This window comes from Microtus ochrogaster, chromosome 4 (assembly GCF_000317375.1).
Source record: "Microtus ochrogaster isolate Prairie Vole_2 chromosome 4, MicOch1.0, whole genome shotgun sequence".
Lineage (NCBI taxonomy): Eukaryota > Metazoa > Chordata > Mammalia > Rodentia > Cricetidae > Microtus > Microtus ochrogaster.
This window is the reverse complement of record NC_022011.1, coordinates 78,653,943-78,673,335: the sequence shown is the minus strand read 5'-3', so window position 1 is coordinate 78,673,335 and position 19,393 is coordinate 78,653,943. Positions and strand designations below refer to the sequence as shown.

At 46.2% G+C, this 19,393-nt stretch overlaps 1 protein-coding gene across 1 annotated transcript in view; it reads left to right on the top strand.

Annotated features, from left to right (window-relative positions):
- Positions 1-19,393, top strand: part of Stk39 (serine/threonine kinase 39) — a 256,775-nt gene that overhangs the window by 76,563 nt on the left and 160,819 nt on the right. The window contains exons 3-5 of the mRNA XM_005346510.2: positions 472-580; positions 4,975-5,116; positions 6,630-6,685. Coding sequence (XP_005346567.1) covers positions 472-580; positions 4,975-5,116; positions 6,630-6,685 — 307 coding nt within the window. The remainder of the gene's footprint in view (positions 1-471; positions 581-4,974; positions 5,117-6,629; positions 6,686-19,393) is intronic.

The window sequence follows — 19,393 nt, the reverse complement described above, 5'->3', positions numbered from 1 at the left end:
CTCTCTCTCTCTCTCTCTCTCTCTCTCTCTCTCTCTCTCTCTCTCTCTCTCATGGGGCCTTTAGTTCAGGCAAGGAGCATTTAGTTCCGTGTTGCAGGGCTCTTGGCTGGCAGCATGAGGGTCATCTGGGTAACATACTGGGCTGAAGTTCCTCTGTCCCGTGACTGGCAAGAGAAACACATAACGCTATGGTCTGCCCCAGGTGTGCGCCTCCGTCTGTCCACCACTTGTCTCAACTCCAGTCCCCTGCAAGGTCTTCTGAAAAGCTGCAAATTGTTCTCTGGGGCCACACCCCTCCTCGCCCAGGGTTCGCAGGCCTTTTCTTCTCCGAGGAGGAGATTGCCGGGAGAACTATAATTTCTTGGGCGCCATTGTATCAGTAGCCTGACAACCGAAGGGAGGGACGCAGGGCAGGTTGTCTACAGTTCTGTATCATGTCTCTCTCTCTTTCTTCTTTTTTATTTATTACAGAAAGAAATTCAGGCGATGAGTCAGTGCAGCCACCCCAACGTAGTGACTTATTACACTTCCTTTGTGGTCAAAGATGAACTTTGGCTGGTCATGAAATTACTAAGCGGAGGTAAGTGAGGTTCGTGGCTGCTTGCTTGCTTTTGTTTTCCCTTGTCTGGTGGGAGCCATGATACTGAATAAGATTTTAGACTTTGTGCCCCTCAGTCCTTGGTTTTGAAAGCCCAGATTTCTTTTTCTTTTGTTTTTTTAATTTGGCTTTTGAGACAGAGTTCTTCTGTGAAGCTGTCCTGGAACTCATTCTGTAGACTAGGTTAACCTCAGACTCATGGAAATTCTCCTGTCTCTGCTGGGATTAAAGGTGTGCATCACCGCCGCCTGGCAAGGGGCCAGATTTCTTAATAATTCTAAGCCTTTCATAATTGGATTTAATGTCCTAGAGTTGCTGTGCCCCCTTCTCCATGTAGCAAGTATCCCCACCTTCTTGGTCAGGTGATGTCCATTGCCCTAGCTGGAATATGTTCTCAGAGAACTCCAGCCCTCTGTGTCCTGTGCCCAGATCCTTAGATGTTTCCTTTTCCCACACACAATCACATTCTCTCTTTAACCTCCATGTACTCTTTTCGGTATCACTGACCAGTGTTGTGTGTGTGTGTGTGTGTGTGTGTGTGTGTGTGTGTGTGTGTGGTGTTGAGGATCCAACCCAGAACCTTCCACATGTCAGACAAGCACCCTAGCACTAAGATATACCTCAGTCCAGTTCTTTCTCTTTAAACACAATGTAAATCCTCAGTGTGTTGTATTCTGTGATCAGGGAACAGCGCTATGGACTATCTCTTTAGCACTTGCGTGGTGGCTGGTGTGCTGCAGTTTAAGTTTCTGTCCCCTGTTTCTTCACATTTGAAGTTATTCGTGGTAGCTGAAGACTGTGATACTGGTCAGCACAGAGACTCTCGACTCCCTGAAGAGACAGCTGCCCATTGAGTTTGGATCCTTGAACCTGACACCCTGCGGCTACTCACCACGTTGTTTCAGTTTACACGGAGAGAAATGCTTGCCACTTCATTGGTGTTCAGTAGTGACGCAGAGTGGCCTCATTCTCATCCTGTTGTTCTCGGGGAGAGATCTCTCAAGTCAGTGACAGTTTACTTTACAAGACTCTCTCACATATGGATGGACTTTACCTGAGAACAACAAAAAACAACCCAACACCGCAATATCAGCACCAAAGAGGGAATGAAAATGATAACCAGTCATGCACACGCATGCACGTGTACACACACACACACACACACACACACACACACACACACACACACACACACACAGGCCAGTGATATTCCCAAAGTGATAGCCACTTACTCTGTGGCTCAGTCCTGTTTAAGACAGTTCACTTGCTTGTTGTCTCATTCCATCTGGGCGTCCTCCATGTTGTCACCATCCCCATCCTGCAGACACGGCCCCGAAGCTCACGGGACTTAGGCAGCGTATCCTAGTTCTCCAACTCACGCACACACTTAACTGTGGGTGTCAGAGGAAAATGCTCCTCTGAAAACGGTCACATTCCCAGTGTCCTCTCCATTTCACAGCCCTGGACATCGAAGCTTAGAAAGCCTCCATGGTTTCTGCTGAAGGCCTACATTATCCCTGTGCTGTCTCTCTCTGGTGGCGCTCCTTCTATACAGCTCTGGGCAGGAAGGATATCTTGTGAGCAAGAATCAATTCTGTGGTGACTCTGTCGAGCCAAAACTAGCGTGGTGGGATCTTTAGACCAGGTTCCAGCTAAGATGAAGTTAGGAATATATTTTAATTGTTATTGTTACTATTTTAAAGAAACCCCCACTCAGCAAGCAGAGGACCATACACAAGATGCCAAGTCTCTGTGGTTGATTTGAGCATCCCTGGGTGGGCCTCCTAGGAAGCATGTCTCTGCTCTCTTAGTCCTCAGTCCTGTTCTCGTAAGTGCTTTCTTTAGTTTGTAATGAAAAGGGAACTAGAAAAGGCAGGGGAAGCCCGGGGGAGCCCACAGAGCCAGACTGTAGTGCTGCGCTCCAGAGCACTCGGTTCTTCCAGGAGCTGTGGTGCTGTGTCGGTGAGGCGTCCATCTTAACTGGTTGAGGCAGAGTCTCACGGGGTTCTACTACCTCTGAGAAAGCGGCGAGCTCTGGTGACCTGGACCCCTAGACGCCTTGGTTTCTCTGCTCCAGTTGAAGAGTTCACCTCAGTTAGCCTTTCGCTCTCGTAAACTTGAGAACATCCCTGGTTTCCTTTTTGAGGACCAGATAGAAAATGCATTGTCCGAGAGTCTAGTCCAGTCTCCAGACAGGGCTTTGAAAGGTAAGGTAATAGGTTTGCAGCAAGCTTGCACAGGAAAGCGGGGGTGTAGACAGATAAGGACTTGTGTTCGCCTTCTTTCAGAAGGCTAGACATGCATATATGCTGGTTAAGTTGTATACTTTTAACAGTAAAGCAAATAATATTTAGAGTCATTATTTTCTCTCTATGACCTGGAAATCTACGAGTTGATACATAGACGGATGCTTTCTTCTCTGAGGAGGGAAATTTCGGTTCATTTTGTTGTATGATGTTTGACTCCGTGGAGTCAGTCTCCTTGTGAGGGGCAGGCAGCTCGCTAGTTTGGTGCAGTACCATCTGGCGGGGAGACTCAGTCCTCTTATTTAACCATAAAGAGCCTAGAGCCAAACTCAGGTCCTGAGGTAAGCCATTTGTTAACCGTTCAGAAATGCTGAATCTCCAGGTAATTATAGCTTTAAAAATGACCCAGAGGTGTAGAAAGTTAATGGCTATGTGTTGAAACATGCCTAGGATAGCAACCTCTATAGAGTAACAAAGCACCAGGTATTTATTTATTACTTATTAAAAAGTCTGTGCATAAAGCATAAGGCAAAGTTGTTTGGAGTCTTACAGAGGAGTCTTGGGGTTATGGAAAGGGGTAGCTGTGGAGTACCATGCTTGCTCCCGACCCACGTGATGGGAAGGAAGGGATGCTAATCTTTTCTCTTACCTCTCTGCGGTCTTTCCTCTCCCCCTGAACAATGTTTGCTTCTTGATTTCACTTGTTTACTTCTCTAAAAATATGTTTTATATCCTTTTAGTAGATATATTTATATTATTGTTATTTCAAAAACTGTGTTGTCCAAGTTGTTTCTGACCTCCTGGACTCCAGACATCCTTCCATTGCAGCCTCCTGAGCCCCTGGGGACCACACCCAGCTTTTAAATCTTACTTATTAGTATTACCACTATTACTGTGTGTGTGTGTGTGTGTGTGTGTGTGTGTGTGTGTGCGCACGCACATATGTGCATGCATGTGTGTGTGTGCATGAGTGTGTGTGTGCGTGCATGTGTGTGTGTTGTCCTTAGCACAGACATACATATGGAGCTCAGAAGACCTTGCAGTAATGACTTCTTTATTTCTGCCATGTAAGTCCTAGTGAATAAGTTCAGGTTGTAAGGCTTGGTGGCAAGTGCCCTTGCTGTTGAGATGTCTCACTACCCTCACCATAGACTTGTAATTACAAAAGGAACACTAGTTTAAATGACTGGGGATTGAATGGCCCACCAGTGCCTGTTCAGTGGAGAGGCAGAAAGCCTGGCACCTGGCAACTGGTCAGTCCCTGAGGACAGAAGCCTTAGAAGCAGGGACCAGTGATGCCTCCTCCATCTGAGGCTGGAGACCTGGAGGCTCCAGGCACAGTTGCTGGTGCCAGTCTGCGCTGAAAGACATGTGTCTATCAGGACAGCAGCTGCCATAGATCCGTTCACCTAGTGAGTGGAAGTCTGTCTGGGGCCCCAGCCTATCTGATGATACTCCTCATAACTGGGACAGGCGGGTCTTTTTCCCTAGGTTACTGATGCATGTGCCAGTCACCCTGGACATGCCCTCACAGCTACAGTGGAAAGATACCTTACTCATTCGTAGGAATTTCTCAGGACAGCGAGAATGGTAATGAACTTCAGTCCTCACAGCCTGGCGTTTACATAGCTGATCACACGCTTTATCACTGGCCTCGAATTCCTGGATCCCCTCGCCCTTCCTCTCAGCTCTGTTATTATCACTGTGTGTATGTGCTTAGCGTGTAGGTCGTGTGTGTGTGTGTGGGGGGGGGTGCCTGCAGAGGTCAGAAGAGGGCGTTGGATCCCTTGGAGGAGCTGGAGTTAAAGGCGGCTGTGAGTTCAGTGGGAACTGAGCCCGGGTCCTCTGGAAAAGCAGCAGTCTGTCTTCAGTGAGCCATCCCAACAGAGCTCTGCTGTGAGAATTCGTCTCAACTTCACACTGAAAGAGTTCTTGCCAGCTTCTTAGTAGACATAGTGTTTCTGGCCTTGGGCGTGACATTTGATTCATTCCTCGGGAGTATTGAAATTAAGTAAGCAGATTCTATATTTGATGGTCCTGTCTAGTGTTGTAAGAGTAGAGGGTTCTTAATGTAAAAAGGAATGGGGATGCTCATAAAAATAATCCTCCCAATTCTGTCTGTCCATTCAGGTTCCATGTTGGACATCATCAAATACATTGTCAATCGAGGTGAGCACAAGAACGGTGTTCTGGAAGAGGCAATAATCGCAACAATTCTTAAGGAAGTTTTGGAAGGTTTAGACTACCTGCACAGAAACGGTCAGATCCACAGGTATGATTTCTGTACAGTCTGCTGTTTATTATAATGTATAGCTCTAATTTGTAAAGAATTTCAAGGAACCATTTCCTACAGGTGGGCTTTTGTATTATTCAAAAGCAACACTTAAAAAACAAAACAAACCTCCCAAAGGTAAACTTGGATGCGTTTCCTTGGTATCCTTGAGGCTGGTTTATGTGGTTAAATTGAAATAGAGCAAATGTAGTAAGTGCTGTGTGGGCTCATTAAGGAATTAGTTAACATAATTACTCTTGAAATGTACTTGCTTGAACTGGATGGCATCTCCCTCTTCCTAAGGAAGGCAAGATTATTATATTTCATGTTAACAGTTTTGGGCCTGGTGGCAAGAGAGGAGGAGGCAGCACCGACTGCTTCTTCTGTAAAATAGAATGAATGCTAAGCTTTGAGATGGAGGAGCCAACAGAATATGAGTGTGTGGACGGAGGCTGCACATTCGTTCCCGGCCACCCAGACCTGAAATGATCACACAGAAACTGTATTAATTGCAAGACTGTTTGGCCAGTAACTTCAGTGTATTGCTAGCTAGCACTTACATCTTAAATTAACCCATTTCTATTCATCTGTGTATAGCCACATGGTTGTGGCCTACCAGTAAGGTTCCGTCTGGTGTCTATCTCCTGTGTCGGCTTCATGGGTCCATCTGACTCTGCCTACTCTCTCGTCTTCTATCTGCTTGGAATTTCCGCCTTGCCCTGTTCTGTGCTGTCATAGGCCTAAAGCAGCTTCTCTATTAACCAAGAGTAATAAAGCCTAATTACTGCATACAGAGGGGAATCCCATATCACGAGTGCCCAGTGTTTCAAAAGCAACAACATACTGACTCTTCGGAATATTACAAATAGACAATCATTTACCCTAATAACACTGTTCAAGGAGGACCCATGAGAGAGCTGGATAATCATTTAAACCATATTTTTTAGTTTCTTAATTATCACTTTCTATAAATATTAAAATTGCTCTACAGAGTCTCATATAGTAAAGAAATAATTGCATAGAATATTATAATTAACATTTATCCTTGGTATCACCCCATAGGAGAGACTGGTCAAATTCATTTTAAGTGGGCTCTGGGACTGTTTGGAATTGGGCCACACAGGCACCTCCAAGTGGAGGCGGAATAGTCCTACGTAGACAAGGATTTAGTTCTTGATAAATATGGCAGCCTTGTGGCTTTAGGGTTAATCACTAACTCTGAACCCTAAAGTAGTCTCCTCAGTAGTGATTTAATTAAATGCAGATAATGGCTTCACATTAAATATTTGTTGTTAAAACCCTAACTTTGCCTCGGGAGCAAAGTATAAAATGTCGGTGTGCTCTTAGAACTTTTAAAGTCTGCGGCGTGGCTTTCATATTCACAATGTAATGATTGTGTCAGGCAGTTGGCTTGTGTGCGGTGTGTTACGGATCTTCCAGAGTGAGTCAGTGTAATGTACAGTCCATTCTTTATGATTTACTCCCTTCTTTGTTCTTTTTTTTTTCCCAACAGGGATTTGAAAGCTGGCAATATTCTTCTGGGTGAGGATGGTTCGGTACAAATAGCAGGTAAAGCTGTGAAGGATGAAAGTCTCCCCTTGTTTACAGTACTGTTATATTTTAAGGAACGGAGGACAGAGTCTGTAGTGTCTTTTAAGAGTGTGTCTGGGCTGCACTGGTCTAATGGCCGTTCCCTTCCAGAATGCTTGGGACTGGAGCCTGGATGCGTCTTGGCTAGTTCTCTTGATAAATAATGCTATTTTAGCACAGAACCTTTTTAGAATGATCCGATTTTCAATTTCTACTTGAACAGCTTCTCTGCCTTTCAGATGGAATAAAGATACTTATACAGCTGCCAGAAAAGTCATTTGGAAAATTGGTTTTGACTGAGTTTGAAATTTTAAAACATTATATACGTTAGTTTAGAACCCTTTTATTTCTGTATGCCATAGAGCAACCACATCAGGTGAGCACATCCCATGCTCTGTTCCTTCATTCTGTATTTATTTATTTATATTTTTTTTTAGTTATCAGCTTACCCCAAGAGCCTTGGCTTAGAAGCCACCCATATCCATAGTTTCTCTTGTTTTGCCCCAGGTCCTTGCGGGGCAGCCCCAGCCACCCTTTTAGCCATTACCAGCTCTCTGTGGCACTGGTTTTGGCTGTATAGACCTTTCCTGTAATGGACTGTTTGTGCCATTTCTGAGTGCTTAGCCTTTTGTCCTCCAGTAGTGAAATACGATTAGGAGCCATTGCTAGCACTGTCCTTGGTGAGAATCACTGACGTGGCTTCTCTTACTAGGCGTATTGAAGTTTGTTTCATGCTGGTGAATCAGCTTAATTGGCTTCCTCTTGAGTTAGAGGAAGACTCAGATGTGTTTGTAGAGATCTAGGCCTTGATCTTACCTAATCATTGAACCAAAATTGACCACAGCAATTTATTCCAAGCAGAAGTCTGTTTCCAGATAAACCTGAGTATTTAGAATTATTAGAAAGCAGAAAATCTAGGATCTGTGAAGATGGCTCAGAGATTAAGAGCACTGAGTGCTCTTGCAGAGGGCATAGGTTTGGTTTTCAGTATCTACATGGTGGCTTAAAATCATCCGTAACTGCAGTTCCAGGGAACCCAGTGCTTGCTTCTGTCCTCTGTGGGCTCCATGTACACATGCAGTCTACAGATATGCATGCACACAAAGCATTCATATACACGAAATACATTAAACAAAGATTTTATACAAAGAGTTACAAGAAAGAAATAGAGGAGCTCAGTAGAAAACAAATTCTAACATAGAGACTAGACTTTTAAATTTTGGGGTGCTGGGGTCAAATGTGAGACCTTGTGAAGGCTAAGCATGTGCTTTGCCATTGATCTCCATCTTCAACCTCAAGGCTTGGCCAGTGGTCATCTCTGTGGACTCTGGAGAGTGTGGCAAGCAGGGTATGGACCTCAGCCTCTGTATTTTCATACATAAAGAGCAACTTTTAATTCCTCTTTTAAAGGGGAGAAGACATTTGAACATTCAAATGTAGTTTTTGTTTTTCAAATGAAGCGTGCTTTCCCTTAGGGAATTATAATGGAGACTATGGTGGAGAAGGTAGATCTAGTCTAGTATATTTAGTTTAAAGCATCAGGAAGTGACTTGAATATCACTTAAGGCTTTGGGATCTGGATTGACATCGCTGTGTGTCTTCCTTAGGGCATGTCGTTCCCTCCTTTAGCCTCACCTTCTCCATCTGTGAGGTGAGGTGAGATGCTTGTTAAGTAGAAACGTACCCTGTTCCTTTGTAGTTACTGCACCTTAGGACCCAGGGTTTTGGGACTGGAGGGATGGGTCAGTGGTTAAGAGCACTGGATGCTCTCCTAGAGGCCTGGTGTTTGCTTCCTGGCACCAACATGGTGACTCCCAGCTATGGGGGTCTGATGCCTTCTTCTGGCCTCCATGGGCACCAGGCACATATAGACATACATGCAAGCAAAACACCCATAAACATAAAGTGAAATAAAAATAATAAAGACTCGGGTGTCTATGAGTTCAGCAGACTCAGGGAACTGCAAAGTATCCTACAGGGACAAAGGGCCATTTTGTGGCTGGGTTTTTTATTTTTTGCTTTTTTCCCATGTAATCACTTCTGTTTCTAATTATTCTAGAAAATAGGGGCTAGGATCTTTGTGATTCCAAAGAATGAAAGAACGAATGAATGAGTGAACTAATTAATTTTAAACTGTGTGTGCGTGCGTATGTATTCATGGCACTATACCTGTGTGGATGTCAGGACAGCTTGGTGGAGTTGGTTCGCTCCTTCTACCTTCACATATTTCTGGAGATCAAATTTGGGTTGCCAGGTTTGCAGGGCCCACGCCTTTACTCACTGACCCATCTTGCTGGCCCCGATACACATTTCCTTTCATTGGAAAGAGACATATTTGTACAGAAATTTTCCATTCATAATTTTACATTGCCTGTGGATAGTGTCCAAATTATATAAGTTTCCTGTCCCATGAAACATAAACCTACTCTTGCATGTAGGGTGGCTGGTGTCGTATATATATATTATATATGTATCTAAAATATATGTACACTGTATATACATATTATTACATGCATATGCATATATATGAACACAGATACATGAAATACTTAGCCAATAAGATGGACAGTGGACTGAAACAGTCTAATGAAGCACACAGGCAAGTGGAGTTCATAGATGGAAAGAAACAATCAGTGTCACAACTAGAGAAATTCAGCTTAAAACGATGTTGAGACATCTGTCCCACAAAGTCGAAGGTCAGTACATTACTGGCAGCAGAGTTACATCCACAGTGGAGAGGAATCTTGTAATCACCTCCCACAGCTAGAAGTGTGGCTTGTCTTTGTCTCTCCAGCCAAGCAAAGTGTGAGGTGGCTTTTTATAGAAGCCACTCACACACGTCTCTGTCCCACGCCACAGTCGGGGACACCACGCTGACTGCTTCTGGTTAGCCATGGTGGGAGTGTGTGCATCTCTGGAGTCTGCAGCGTGTCTTTCTGGCAGGGAGTTAGTAAGCATTTATGAGCATAATTATGGCTCTGCTAGGAACCTGCCCTCCAGCTATCCCCATGTGTGTTTGGAATGTTAGAGGCCTATGTTCATTTGTTGGAGATGTTTTTGGAAGGGGTGATAGCCTGGGCTTGAACTTGTGACAACCCTGCTGCCCCTGCCTTCCGAGTACTGGGATTATAGGCATGCACCACCATGCCCAGGTAATTTGTTGGAGTATTTGTTTGTGAAAGCAGAATATGAGATGCAGCTCTGATGTTTTAAGAGTGGTGTACACAGTGTATCCATGATGCGGATATCCGTTTGCTCTAAAGGAGGATGAAAAGCTCACTCTTGCTTAAGTGGCTAAATCAAGGCGACGGACAGTGTTCCCTTTTGTGAAAGAAGTGGGGACGCTGAGAGGATGTCTCTGGCTTTCACACAGATGCAGGGACTTTAGTCACCGGGAGGTAGGCTATCCGTGCTGCCCTTTTAACTCCTTTGAGTGTGAGCCAGATAAGGTATGGCTGTATGGCTGACCTTATAAAACCAATACAAAGGCTTAGGAAACTCAACTACCAATAAAGTGATGCATTTTCTGTGTGTGTGTGAGTGTGTGTTTCTTTGGGTTTAGTTCCTCAGGCACTGTCCACTTTGGTTGGTTTGTCCCCCTCACACCCCCGCCCAGCCAAAGATTCTCATTTGCCCGGGCCTCACCAAGTATGCTAGGCTTGTTGGCTAGTAAGCTTCAGGAACTTGTCATTCAGTGTCTCCTCTAAGCCTGGACTGCAAGCAGTATGCCCGGGAACACTTGCCTTTTTAACCTGACGTCTAGGGTCAAACGCTGGTTCTCATGGTTGTGTAGCAGGCATTTTCCCCAACTGAACTATCTCCTGAGCCCCCATTATGACTTTATTCTAAACATTTTCAAATGGCCACAGTAGTAATAATGAGCTGTCTTACATACTGGGCTTGACTTCGGTACTTTTCAGTCTTTCGCTGTTCATTCTCTCTCTATCCTTTCCCCCTTTGCTTGGGTGGCTTTTATTGTTCCTGTGGAGTTTGGTTCTTCCGGCATCTCTGTTAGCAGCTTATGTACTTGCATTTTGTCAGCCCTTAGGGAGCATCGTGTGTGTTCCTTATCCTAAAGGCTGGGGGCAGTTTGGAAAACTGCTTCAGCTCAGGAAGGGATGGGATGGGTAAAATAAACAGGCGCCCAAACCTGAAAGTACCCAGCTGTCTCGAGCAGCCTCCTTGCTGAGTGTGGACCATCAGCTGGTTGAAATTCTCAGGCCATCACGCAGTAGCTCTGTGAGGTTGGATAAGTTATCAAGCCCCTCGCTCTCTGTGAGACTCATTTCCTTTAAAAGGGATTAAAAGCTAATGCCTTTAACAGTCCTGGCACACAGTAGGTACACTATAGCTGTCAACAGATGCTGCTCTGCTGCTGTCACTATGGTGACTAGTGTCACTGTCATGCCTAGCATTACTGCAGCCAGCAAGACCACAGCCCTGCCTGGAGATCATGTATACCCCTGATTGTCTTGCAAGAGATTGAGCTATGAGAGCATCTATGAGTTTCAAGAAGGTTTGCCTAGTCTAGAATTTGGAAGAAAACTTCCCCTTTATCTTGAGTTAAGCTGAAAGGGAAGTACAACTAACTTTGTTTGTCTGGGGACAGAGCCATCTTCTCAACCGGAGGGTCAACCTAGCAGCCAGTTGCCTTTGAAACGCAAAGACAGGTCAACTCAGGCTTTGTTCTGCCACTTGGTACCCTGCCAGTCACCTCATCTCCCCACTCTTGTCAGATTGATGATCTGAGCTATTTCCTGGGTGTCTGGAACACACTGTCCTTTTCTTCCTCACCCCTGGGATCCCCTGAGGTGAGGTTCTCTGCACATTGCTTTCTGTCTCAGACCTTCAGGTCCTTCTTTGCCGATGGCATGGAGTGCTGGGGCTCCGGGGGTGGGGGAGAGGGACGGGAGAAGGGGACACGCTGGGTTCCTGAGGACACCCGCAGAAAGGACCTACTTTTGGTGGTTATGAGGATTAGCCGGGTCGGGGTGTGAAGGGCTGTGTCCTGTGTGTGCCTGGCACACTGTGAGGACTTTGTATAACAGCCCTTCCTTATTTCCCTCTATGCTTCTTCATGAGCTGGACTGTCTGGGATGCCTCCTGTCATCCAATAGACCTTTAAGTCAGCAGTTCCTACCCCATTGGAGCTACAGTTTTCTAGAATTCACCCTCAACCCCCAACACCCTGTCCTCTGAACTGAGTGCAATGTTGCACTGATACAGATAGAATTTAAAGTGTCATTTTGAAAGTTTGAAGTATAGTGTAAGGTCATTGTTTTAAGAAGCATTTCCTTTGACGCCTGGGTGCAGTGTGCTGCTGCTGTCGTTCCCATTTCATGGCAGGTCGCTGTACCCAGTCAGACACTCGGTCACCAGCCAAACAAAAGCCAGGACCTTGAGACATCAGAACTGGATTTGGGTTCTTGGCCATCATCACGATCACCTTGGGTCTGACCATGAAGGAAGGTAACTAGGTGGGTAGGAGGGACAGAAGCAGAGACACCCAAAGCAGTGTGTGTGCACAGTTCTCCAGCTGCTTGCTGTTCTGTTTGAAGAAATGGTGATCACTGTCCACAGACGGGCCTTGTCCATTTTCCTCTGTGTGTCCATGCACCTATAGGCTCCATCTTCAAAGAAAAGCTAGGTAGAGGAGCTTAATTCTTACTTATTTCTTCAAATTTATTATGTATTGTATTTATGTAAAGAAGACACTCATTCTATCATGTAGGTAACTCCCCCTTTTCAGAACCTTTTGTTTCCCAAGGGAAGATGGCTGGGGTGGAGGTAGGGCGGGGTGGGGAGTGGGGGCTGGGTCATGGGAAACCCTGGCTTTATGATATACCTGAAAAGTGTGGTGAAGAGGCTCCCACATGTAGTTCTGCTCACAGAGGTGCAGATTGTTGGGGAGCACAGGAATATCCACTGACTTAGGGTGTAAGATGAATGATCCATGCGTTCTGTGTGTCTCCTGTGTGGGAGGCCAACTCTTGGGCGCTAACTGTACTCTGGACGCACTTCCTCAGACCGTGGGGAAGGACCTCATAGTTCCGGGGGCCTCGTAGTTCCTGGTGTAGCCCAGAAACAAAGACACAGAATGAGAAGTGAAGCAGTTGGGTCAAATAGAAGGTAGGTGCTGGAGCCCAGCTTCAGAGTCTGGCCGCCTGGTGCTGGAGCCCAGCTTCAGAGTCTGGCCGCCTGGTGCTGGAGCCCAGCTTCAGAGTCTGGCCGCCTGGCTCTAGAGCTTGTCAGTTCCCTGCCTGTGGGCTTTCCAGGAGGAACCCACTAACTCAGGCTTAAATGACTCCAGTTTCCGATTGAAACGGAGCCATCAGCAGCTTTGCTGAGTCTCTGCCTAAATCCACTTTGGGTCAGAGGACATAGGCCACGCATCTTCCTCCTTGCTCCTGCACGTGGAAATGCAGGCATGGTTGGAGAACAGGAGGCGTCTCGGTGTCATTTGAGTAGAATGAACCCCAGAAGTGATGACACCACATGCTAAAGATTGGTAAAAAGTCAGCTAGACGTCAGGATTACAACCCAGGGATGGAAACGCCCCCTCAGGATGAAATCAAAGGATTTCCACCTTCCGCGCTGGACTTGAAAAACCCCTGTGTGACTCCATCCCTCACAATAAACCTGGGCTGGGTTCCTTGGGGAGTGTAATAAATAGCTTTTGCCTTACTATGTGATAGAGAGAGGAATGGCTGGTTGAAAGTCACGCTTTTCCCACGGCATGGAATTTATTTACTAATTTGCCGTTCTTTCATATTGTCACAGAAAGCTCAGTGCCTGGTCTGGCAAGTCACTAAGCCTGTTTGTCCAGAATTCATGAGAGAGTATTTTGAGCAAACAGGAAGGAATCGTGAACAGGTCACATTGGGGTGGTCAGCTACAATTCTATTTATTGTAAGATTCTTCTAAACAGTGGCCAGTAAAAATGTTGATTTCGAAATCTGATATATTTTTTTGTTTTGCTTTGTCTTTGTTTCTGACACAGAGCAATGCTGCTGAGCCCTGGCCGAGCCTGTGTAACTCAGGGCTGCCTTGGTCTCTCATGTGCCACCATCACCAGCCTAAAACATGATTTCCAGGGACCTTCCTAGATGCATAGTGCTACATTATGTATGATAGATGTCATGCTTATACGTTCACATGCAGTTGCTGTTTTGGAGTCTGTGGTCTGGATGTCTCTGGGACCCTCATACACTCCTGTGGGAATCTGATTGCCACTAGGAGTGGCAGGCTGAGCTCTTGTGATGGGGGGAGAGAGGTGACTTTAGAAGGAGCCTGTGAAGAGATACTTTTCCTCCTGTGGTGCAAGGACGCCTCCTGCAGGCCCCGTGGATCTCCCAGAGAGCAGAGTCAGACCAGGTGGAATCTGCTGGTGTCTTGATGTTAGATGACCAGCCATCTGAACAGGGAGAAGCAGATTTCTTCTGCCCTTAAGTTACCTAGTGGAAAGTTTGTTGTAGTTGTGTTACGGGCTCCAACTGTGTTTATGTCTGTGAAGGCTTATTTCCCATCTCTAGACTTTGTAACTGAGAAATTGAGTCTGGTCCTTAGCTAAGCAGCGCAGGACACTGGAAAGTTACTCACACCAGCCTCCATTTAGCCAGCAAGGCTTGAAATCACATGACTTCCTTATACCCTGTTTCCTGGGAGGGAGCTATGTACTTTTCATCCTTGAACCCGTGGCCAGCTCCTGCCTGTGTTTTGCGTACTGAAATCTCCCTGACACAGACTTCCAGAGAAGCTTTCAGGGAACTTCTGTTCCCTACATTAGCATCAGTCTTAGGGAGACAGAGGAGGAGGGGCGTGGGATTTGAGATCCAGGTCTGTTGGGCTGTTTGTGTTCCTTCTGTCTTCTTTGGACTTGGATGGAGGTGGCTGAAGTTGAGCAGGTGTTTCTTGTGTTTAGGAAATAGAGGCCTTGAGGAGGGTCACACGGAAGCTCTGCTCTGGCAGGAGCCTTTGATGAGTATGGACGCGCTCTGAAGGGAACCATGGCGTCTTACTGGGTAGCTGCTGGCGGTATGTCCTGATACCATGGCACCTCTGGTGGACTCTGCCTGGGAGCCGTGTGACCTGGTGTTGCTCATTCTGGCGTCATAACCGTGTCGTGTGCACAGTCCTGGACAATGAAACACTAGAGCTCAGTGAGAACACAGCTAACTGTTCCTGGTGTGTGTCTTGGAGTGGGGGCAGGAACCTTACTGATTTGGCATGTTGCCAGATGACAAGGAAGTGGTTAAAGGGCAAGGCTCCGTGCACTCTGTCTGACCTCCTGCCCCCGTTCCTTTACTGTTCCCCTTTTGTTTGTCCCGTTGATTTCCCCACTCTCACCTGAGGGAAGAGTCTGTTGTGTGTATCTGCCCGTGTCACTTGCTGGCACGCAGTTTGAAGTCTGTCAGTGAGATAAATAGAGCTCCTAAGGAAGGCGTGGAGGAGGGACTGCTGTGACCATGTCTCCTCTCTACTGCTGCTGTCTGCCCTCGGGCTGCTGTTCTTTAGGGTCCTCTTCACTTTGCTAACACAGTCTCCCCTACAGCTCCATTTCTAGAATTTGTTCTCTGTGGAACCCATCCTCACCCTCCCCTTCACTAACCCAGCTTCACTTGGTTAAGCCGGTAGGAAGTGTGGACTGTCTAGCCCACGGCTCTGTATGGATATTGGGTCCCTTATCTTCCCTCCAAACCAGGTAACTCCTAAATGTGACACTCTGTTGTTTACCCCTACTTCACCGGAGCTTACCTGACAGGAGGAAGGGCGTCAGGAAGTTTTGGTGAATGGGATCTGACCGGCAGACCTGCTAGATGTCTTGTCTCACGCAAGTCAATGAGATGTTTGTGGAAGAGGGCTCAGGTATAGGCATAGCTGATATGTCAGCTGAATGAGAGCATGTGTATTAACTCACCAGGGCAGAGGGTGAGAGCATTTAAAATATCTAGGCACATACACAACTGCATCTTCCTCTGTAGCGAAAGCAGGTTTTTGTTTTAGAGACAGGCTCTCATCGGTTGCCCAGCTGTCCTTGAACTCATAATTTTGCTTCTGCCTCCTGAGTACAAGGATTGTAGCTGATGGGACAATGAACCTCACCAAAGGTAGTTTCTTAATTAAAAAAAAAATGTTTTACCTCTATTTTTGGGTATTCTCTGCTGCAGGTGACTATTGAGTAAATGCTGATGAGCTCGGAGAAAGTGAAGCAGAGAACACAAGGGACCTTAGAAAGGGACCTTCTTTCCCTAGAAAACCGATAGAGAGATGAATTAGAATATTTGATGAGCGTAGGTTGCTTTGTAGTCAACCACAACACTTGTTTTCAGATTCAGGGGTAGTTTATAATTATGTAAATGGTATTAATTGTATTAGAATTTGATTAATTATGAGAAAAATCTCACAGACCAGTTCTTCATTTTGGGTTCAGCGAGTAAGGACAGTAAGTTAATGTGACTCCTTGATTGGGGATTTTGATAGATGGTCACATTTGATGAAAAGTCTATTGGGAACCAAGGATGTGATCGGTTCTGGAAATTGGGCTTTTCAGTCCACCTGTGCACTGCCGGGAAGAGTCGTCACCTGGGAGAGACTGTTGGCAACCTCCGCTCTTAGCCGCTGCTAGCGTCGGCTTGGGCAGAAATTCAGGGAAGCTGACTGGGTGAACCCGGTGCCAAAGAACCGCTCTTCCCTGCTGCACAGCTGTGCCCAATGAACTACAGAGCTGAGCGTCAGGGAGATAGATGGGACTCCGTCTCCTTCCCTCTCTCCCTTGCTGCCGTCTTTCTCTTCCCTCCCTCCTTCCCTCCCATCCTTCCTCCTCCCTTCCCCCTCCTCTTCTTTCCTTCTTTCTAGGGTGTTAATTATCACCATTAGATTTCATATATTATCAAAGAGTTCCCTGGAGATCTGAACAGGAGGGTGAGACTGAAAGAATAAGTTGAGTCCGTTCGTACATTATTTATTTAGTTATTTATTTAATTTTATTTTCCAGTTTCTTGTTTGTTACAGTCTGTTCTACCCTTGGCAAAAAGTGAACATTAGATGCTCGGGTTTAAGGTATCTTCAGTAAGTAGTTGACATAATCAAGCATTTACACACAATCCTCCGAGCCGCGAGAGTGGCAAGCCATGGAAATATAGTCATCAAGCATGCAGTGAAAGTCCAATAGGCAGGACACACGATAGTACATATGATGGCATATGTACGTATGTTACATGTGTGGTGTTCATGTTACAGGCAGGTGTTTTCCTGTGCATGTGAGTGGCGGCTAGAGGCCAACCTTAAATATCTTCCTCAGTTGCCCTCTGACTTGTTAATTTTTTGGTGTGATTTATGCATGTGTGCGCACATGAGTTTGTGTGGTTGTGCTTGCTCATGCGTGACCTCACGGAGGGAGGCAAGTGGTCCGTGTCGTGTGTCTTCCCTTATATCTTCCCATCTTACTATTTTGAGACAAGTTTTGCTCTGAACCTCAAGCCCAGCTGGACTCCATGGCTAGTGGTACTGAGCGCTTGATACGTAGCAAATAAAGATTAAAAACACTGAGCAGCATAGCCTAGTCTACTACTTAATTGTTTTCAATGTGAAATTTTCCTTCTTGCAGATTTGAGATCCTGCAGATTCCTTGAATATTCCGTTATCCTCAGCTAATCCTTCCTAGAACTTTGCGGAAATGATGTCAGTTGTTTCTTTGAATACTTGTGGCAACTGGAGCTATTCTCATCATCTCCCGTGGTGGCTGTCTCTTTCAAGTGTACCGACGGGCTGTTGTGGTTTCATAGATGCTTCTGATAATAGAGCCAGTTCAGTGGAGATTTCCCCCAGAAAAGATCACCTGCAGGTGAATAAATGTTGCATGGGAAATTTAGAAGTATTAATATTTGATCTAAGATGCATATGCCTGTCCTTTTGGATACGGCCAGCTGAGGACCCTGGTGACTTGAGAAGTGTGACTCCGGCTGTGGGGATGATACGTGTATGATGTATTTACCTTTGAGCGGGGGCTGACAGCCTCTCAGCGTGGACTTCACAGGTGAGGGAATCTGCCGAGCAGTTATGAGCTCACGTGTGGAAGGCACAAGCCGACTGCTCTCAGATCTCCTCAGACTGCCCTTGCAGTGGTGGCCATCGAGCCCTCCTGTGACCCCCCCCCCCCCAGGAAACTGAACTCTACTTTCTGACAGTTCAGCTGCTCCAGGGATCAGTCACTTCAGCTAGAGGGTCGACAGCATGATATCCAATGACCTATCTTGTGTCCGACTGTTGGAGTGGCTCCTCATTAACTCTAATCACCAAAGACATCCCCGCTCCTGTTCTAAAGTGTGCAAATCAGAGGATCATTTCGGGCCTGGAGGATGGATTAAGCGTAGTTTCTGTCTGTGCTTATCACTGTCAGTTTCTTTAAATTAGCCCTTCTGTTCTCTGGGACACTTGGTTTTCCTTCGTTCACAGTAAGTGTCATAGTTAATAGAGGTTGACCATTGCTTAGTGTATTGTTGGACTGGAAAAACCTGACTCCTGCTTGGACCGTCAGCGTAGCCGGCCTAGGACTCCGGTTTCCTAGCCACACTTGAGGGAACAGGTTGACTGATAGCAATGTTGAGAATCAACGCCAATGATACCCTAAGTACCTGTAGGTTTGTCTCTTACTTCCCTTATTTTTAAAATGTGAAAATCTTCCTTTAGCGAAGGAAGAGATGTCATCTTAATTTGTTGTTAGAAAACGGTGTAAAGCTTGCCATTGTCTGATGTTTCAAGACAGTCAGGACGGCCTCTCTCACATTTATCGGTAGGGAACATGCATTTGTCCTGAGCAGCTGACAAGGGACTCTCCAGGGCCCAGACTCAGGAAATTCCACAGGATCTTGTTTTTAGACTATGCTGACCTCAGACACCATACTGTGGATGGGGGGGGGCGGGGCTCAGCCAGTCGAGCTAGATCAGGCCAGTGAGCACCATTTGAATGGAAGAAGGGAGAAAGAAAATGAAAGACCGGAGCCTGGTGGGCCGCAAAGGTGCAAGGACAGCACTGAGTGAGGTTGTTAGAAGAGTCTGGTGTCTCCCCAACCCCCCAGGGCTACCAGGGCAGGCGGTAGGGATGTAAGCATCTGATAACTAACCGTAGGCCAGTTGCTAACGTGCTTGTCGGCTTACTAAAAAGATGGGTGCGTTCGCCGTTTTTGCTTTGATAAGATGAGAATTTCACTCTTAGTTCAGCAGCGTCTTCCTGAGTGGGAGAGAGATGATCAGGGCTGTAAAGTTCTGCGCCTAAAATACAGTCACCACAGTTCCTCACCTTGTACCACAGCCTCTCTCTGGAGCAGTTGCCAACGATGGACAGTTAATAGGAGTGTGGTTAAAAAGATTCTGTTGAGGGCTGACCGTGTGTTCTTAAAAGATTCTGAATCTTGCCGAGGGTTGACCAATCTTGGCTGCTTGACCTTCAGGACACTGGCCACAGTAGAGAGTCACCGAATCAGGCAGTTCACTGCCACGTGTCATTTGTATGTGTATCACCCATGGAATTATCACACCACACATACGTCCATATGTCCATACGTCCATACGTACTTTCCCCCAGATGCTCTTCTTGTGACTGTGATTCTCTTCATCTACGAGGTGAACAAGGGAAGCTGTGGAGCTGCTGTGCAGTGAGGATGTCCAGCACAGTGATTGGCTGTGGAG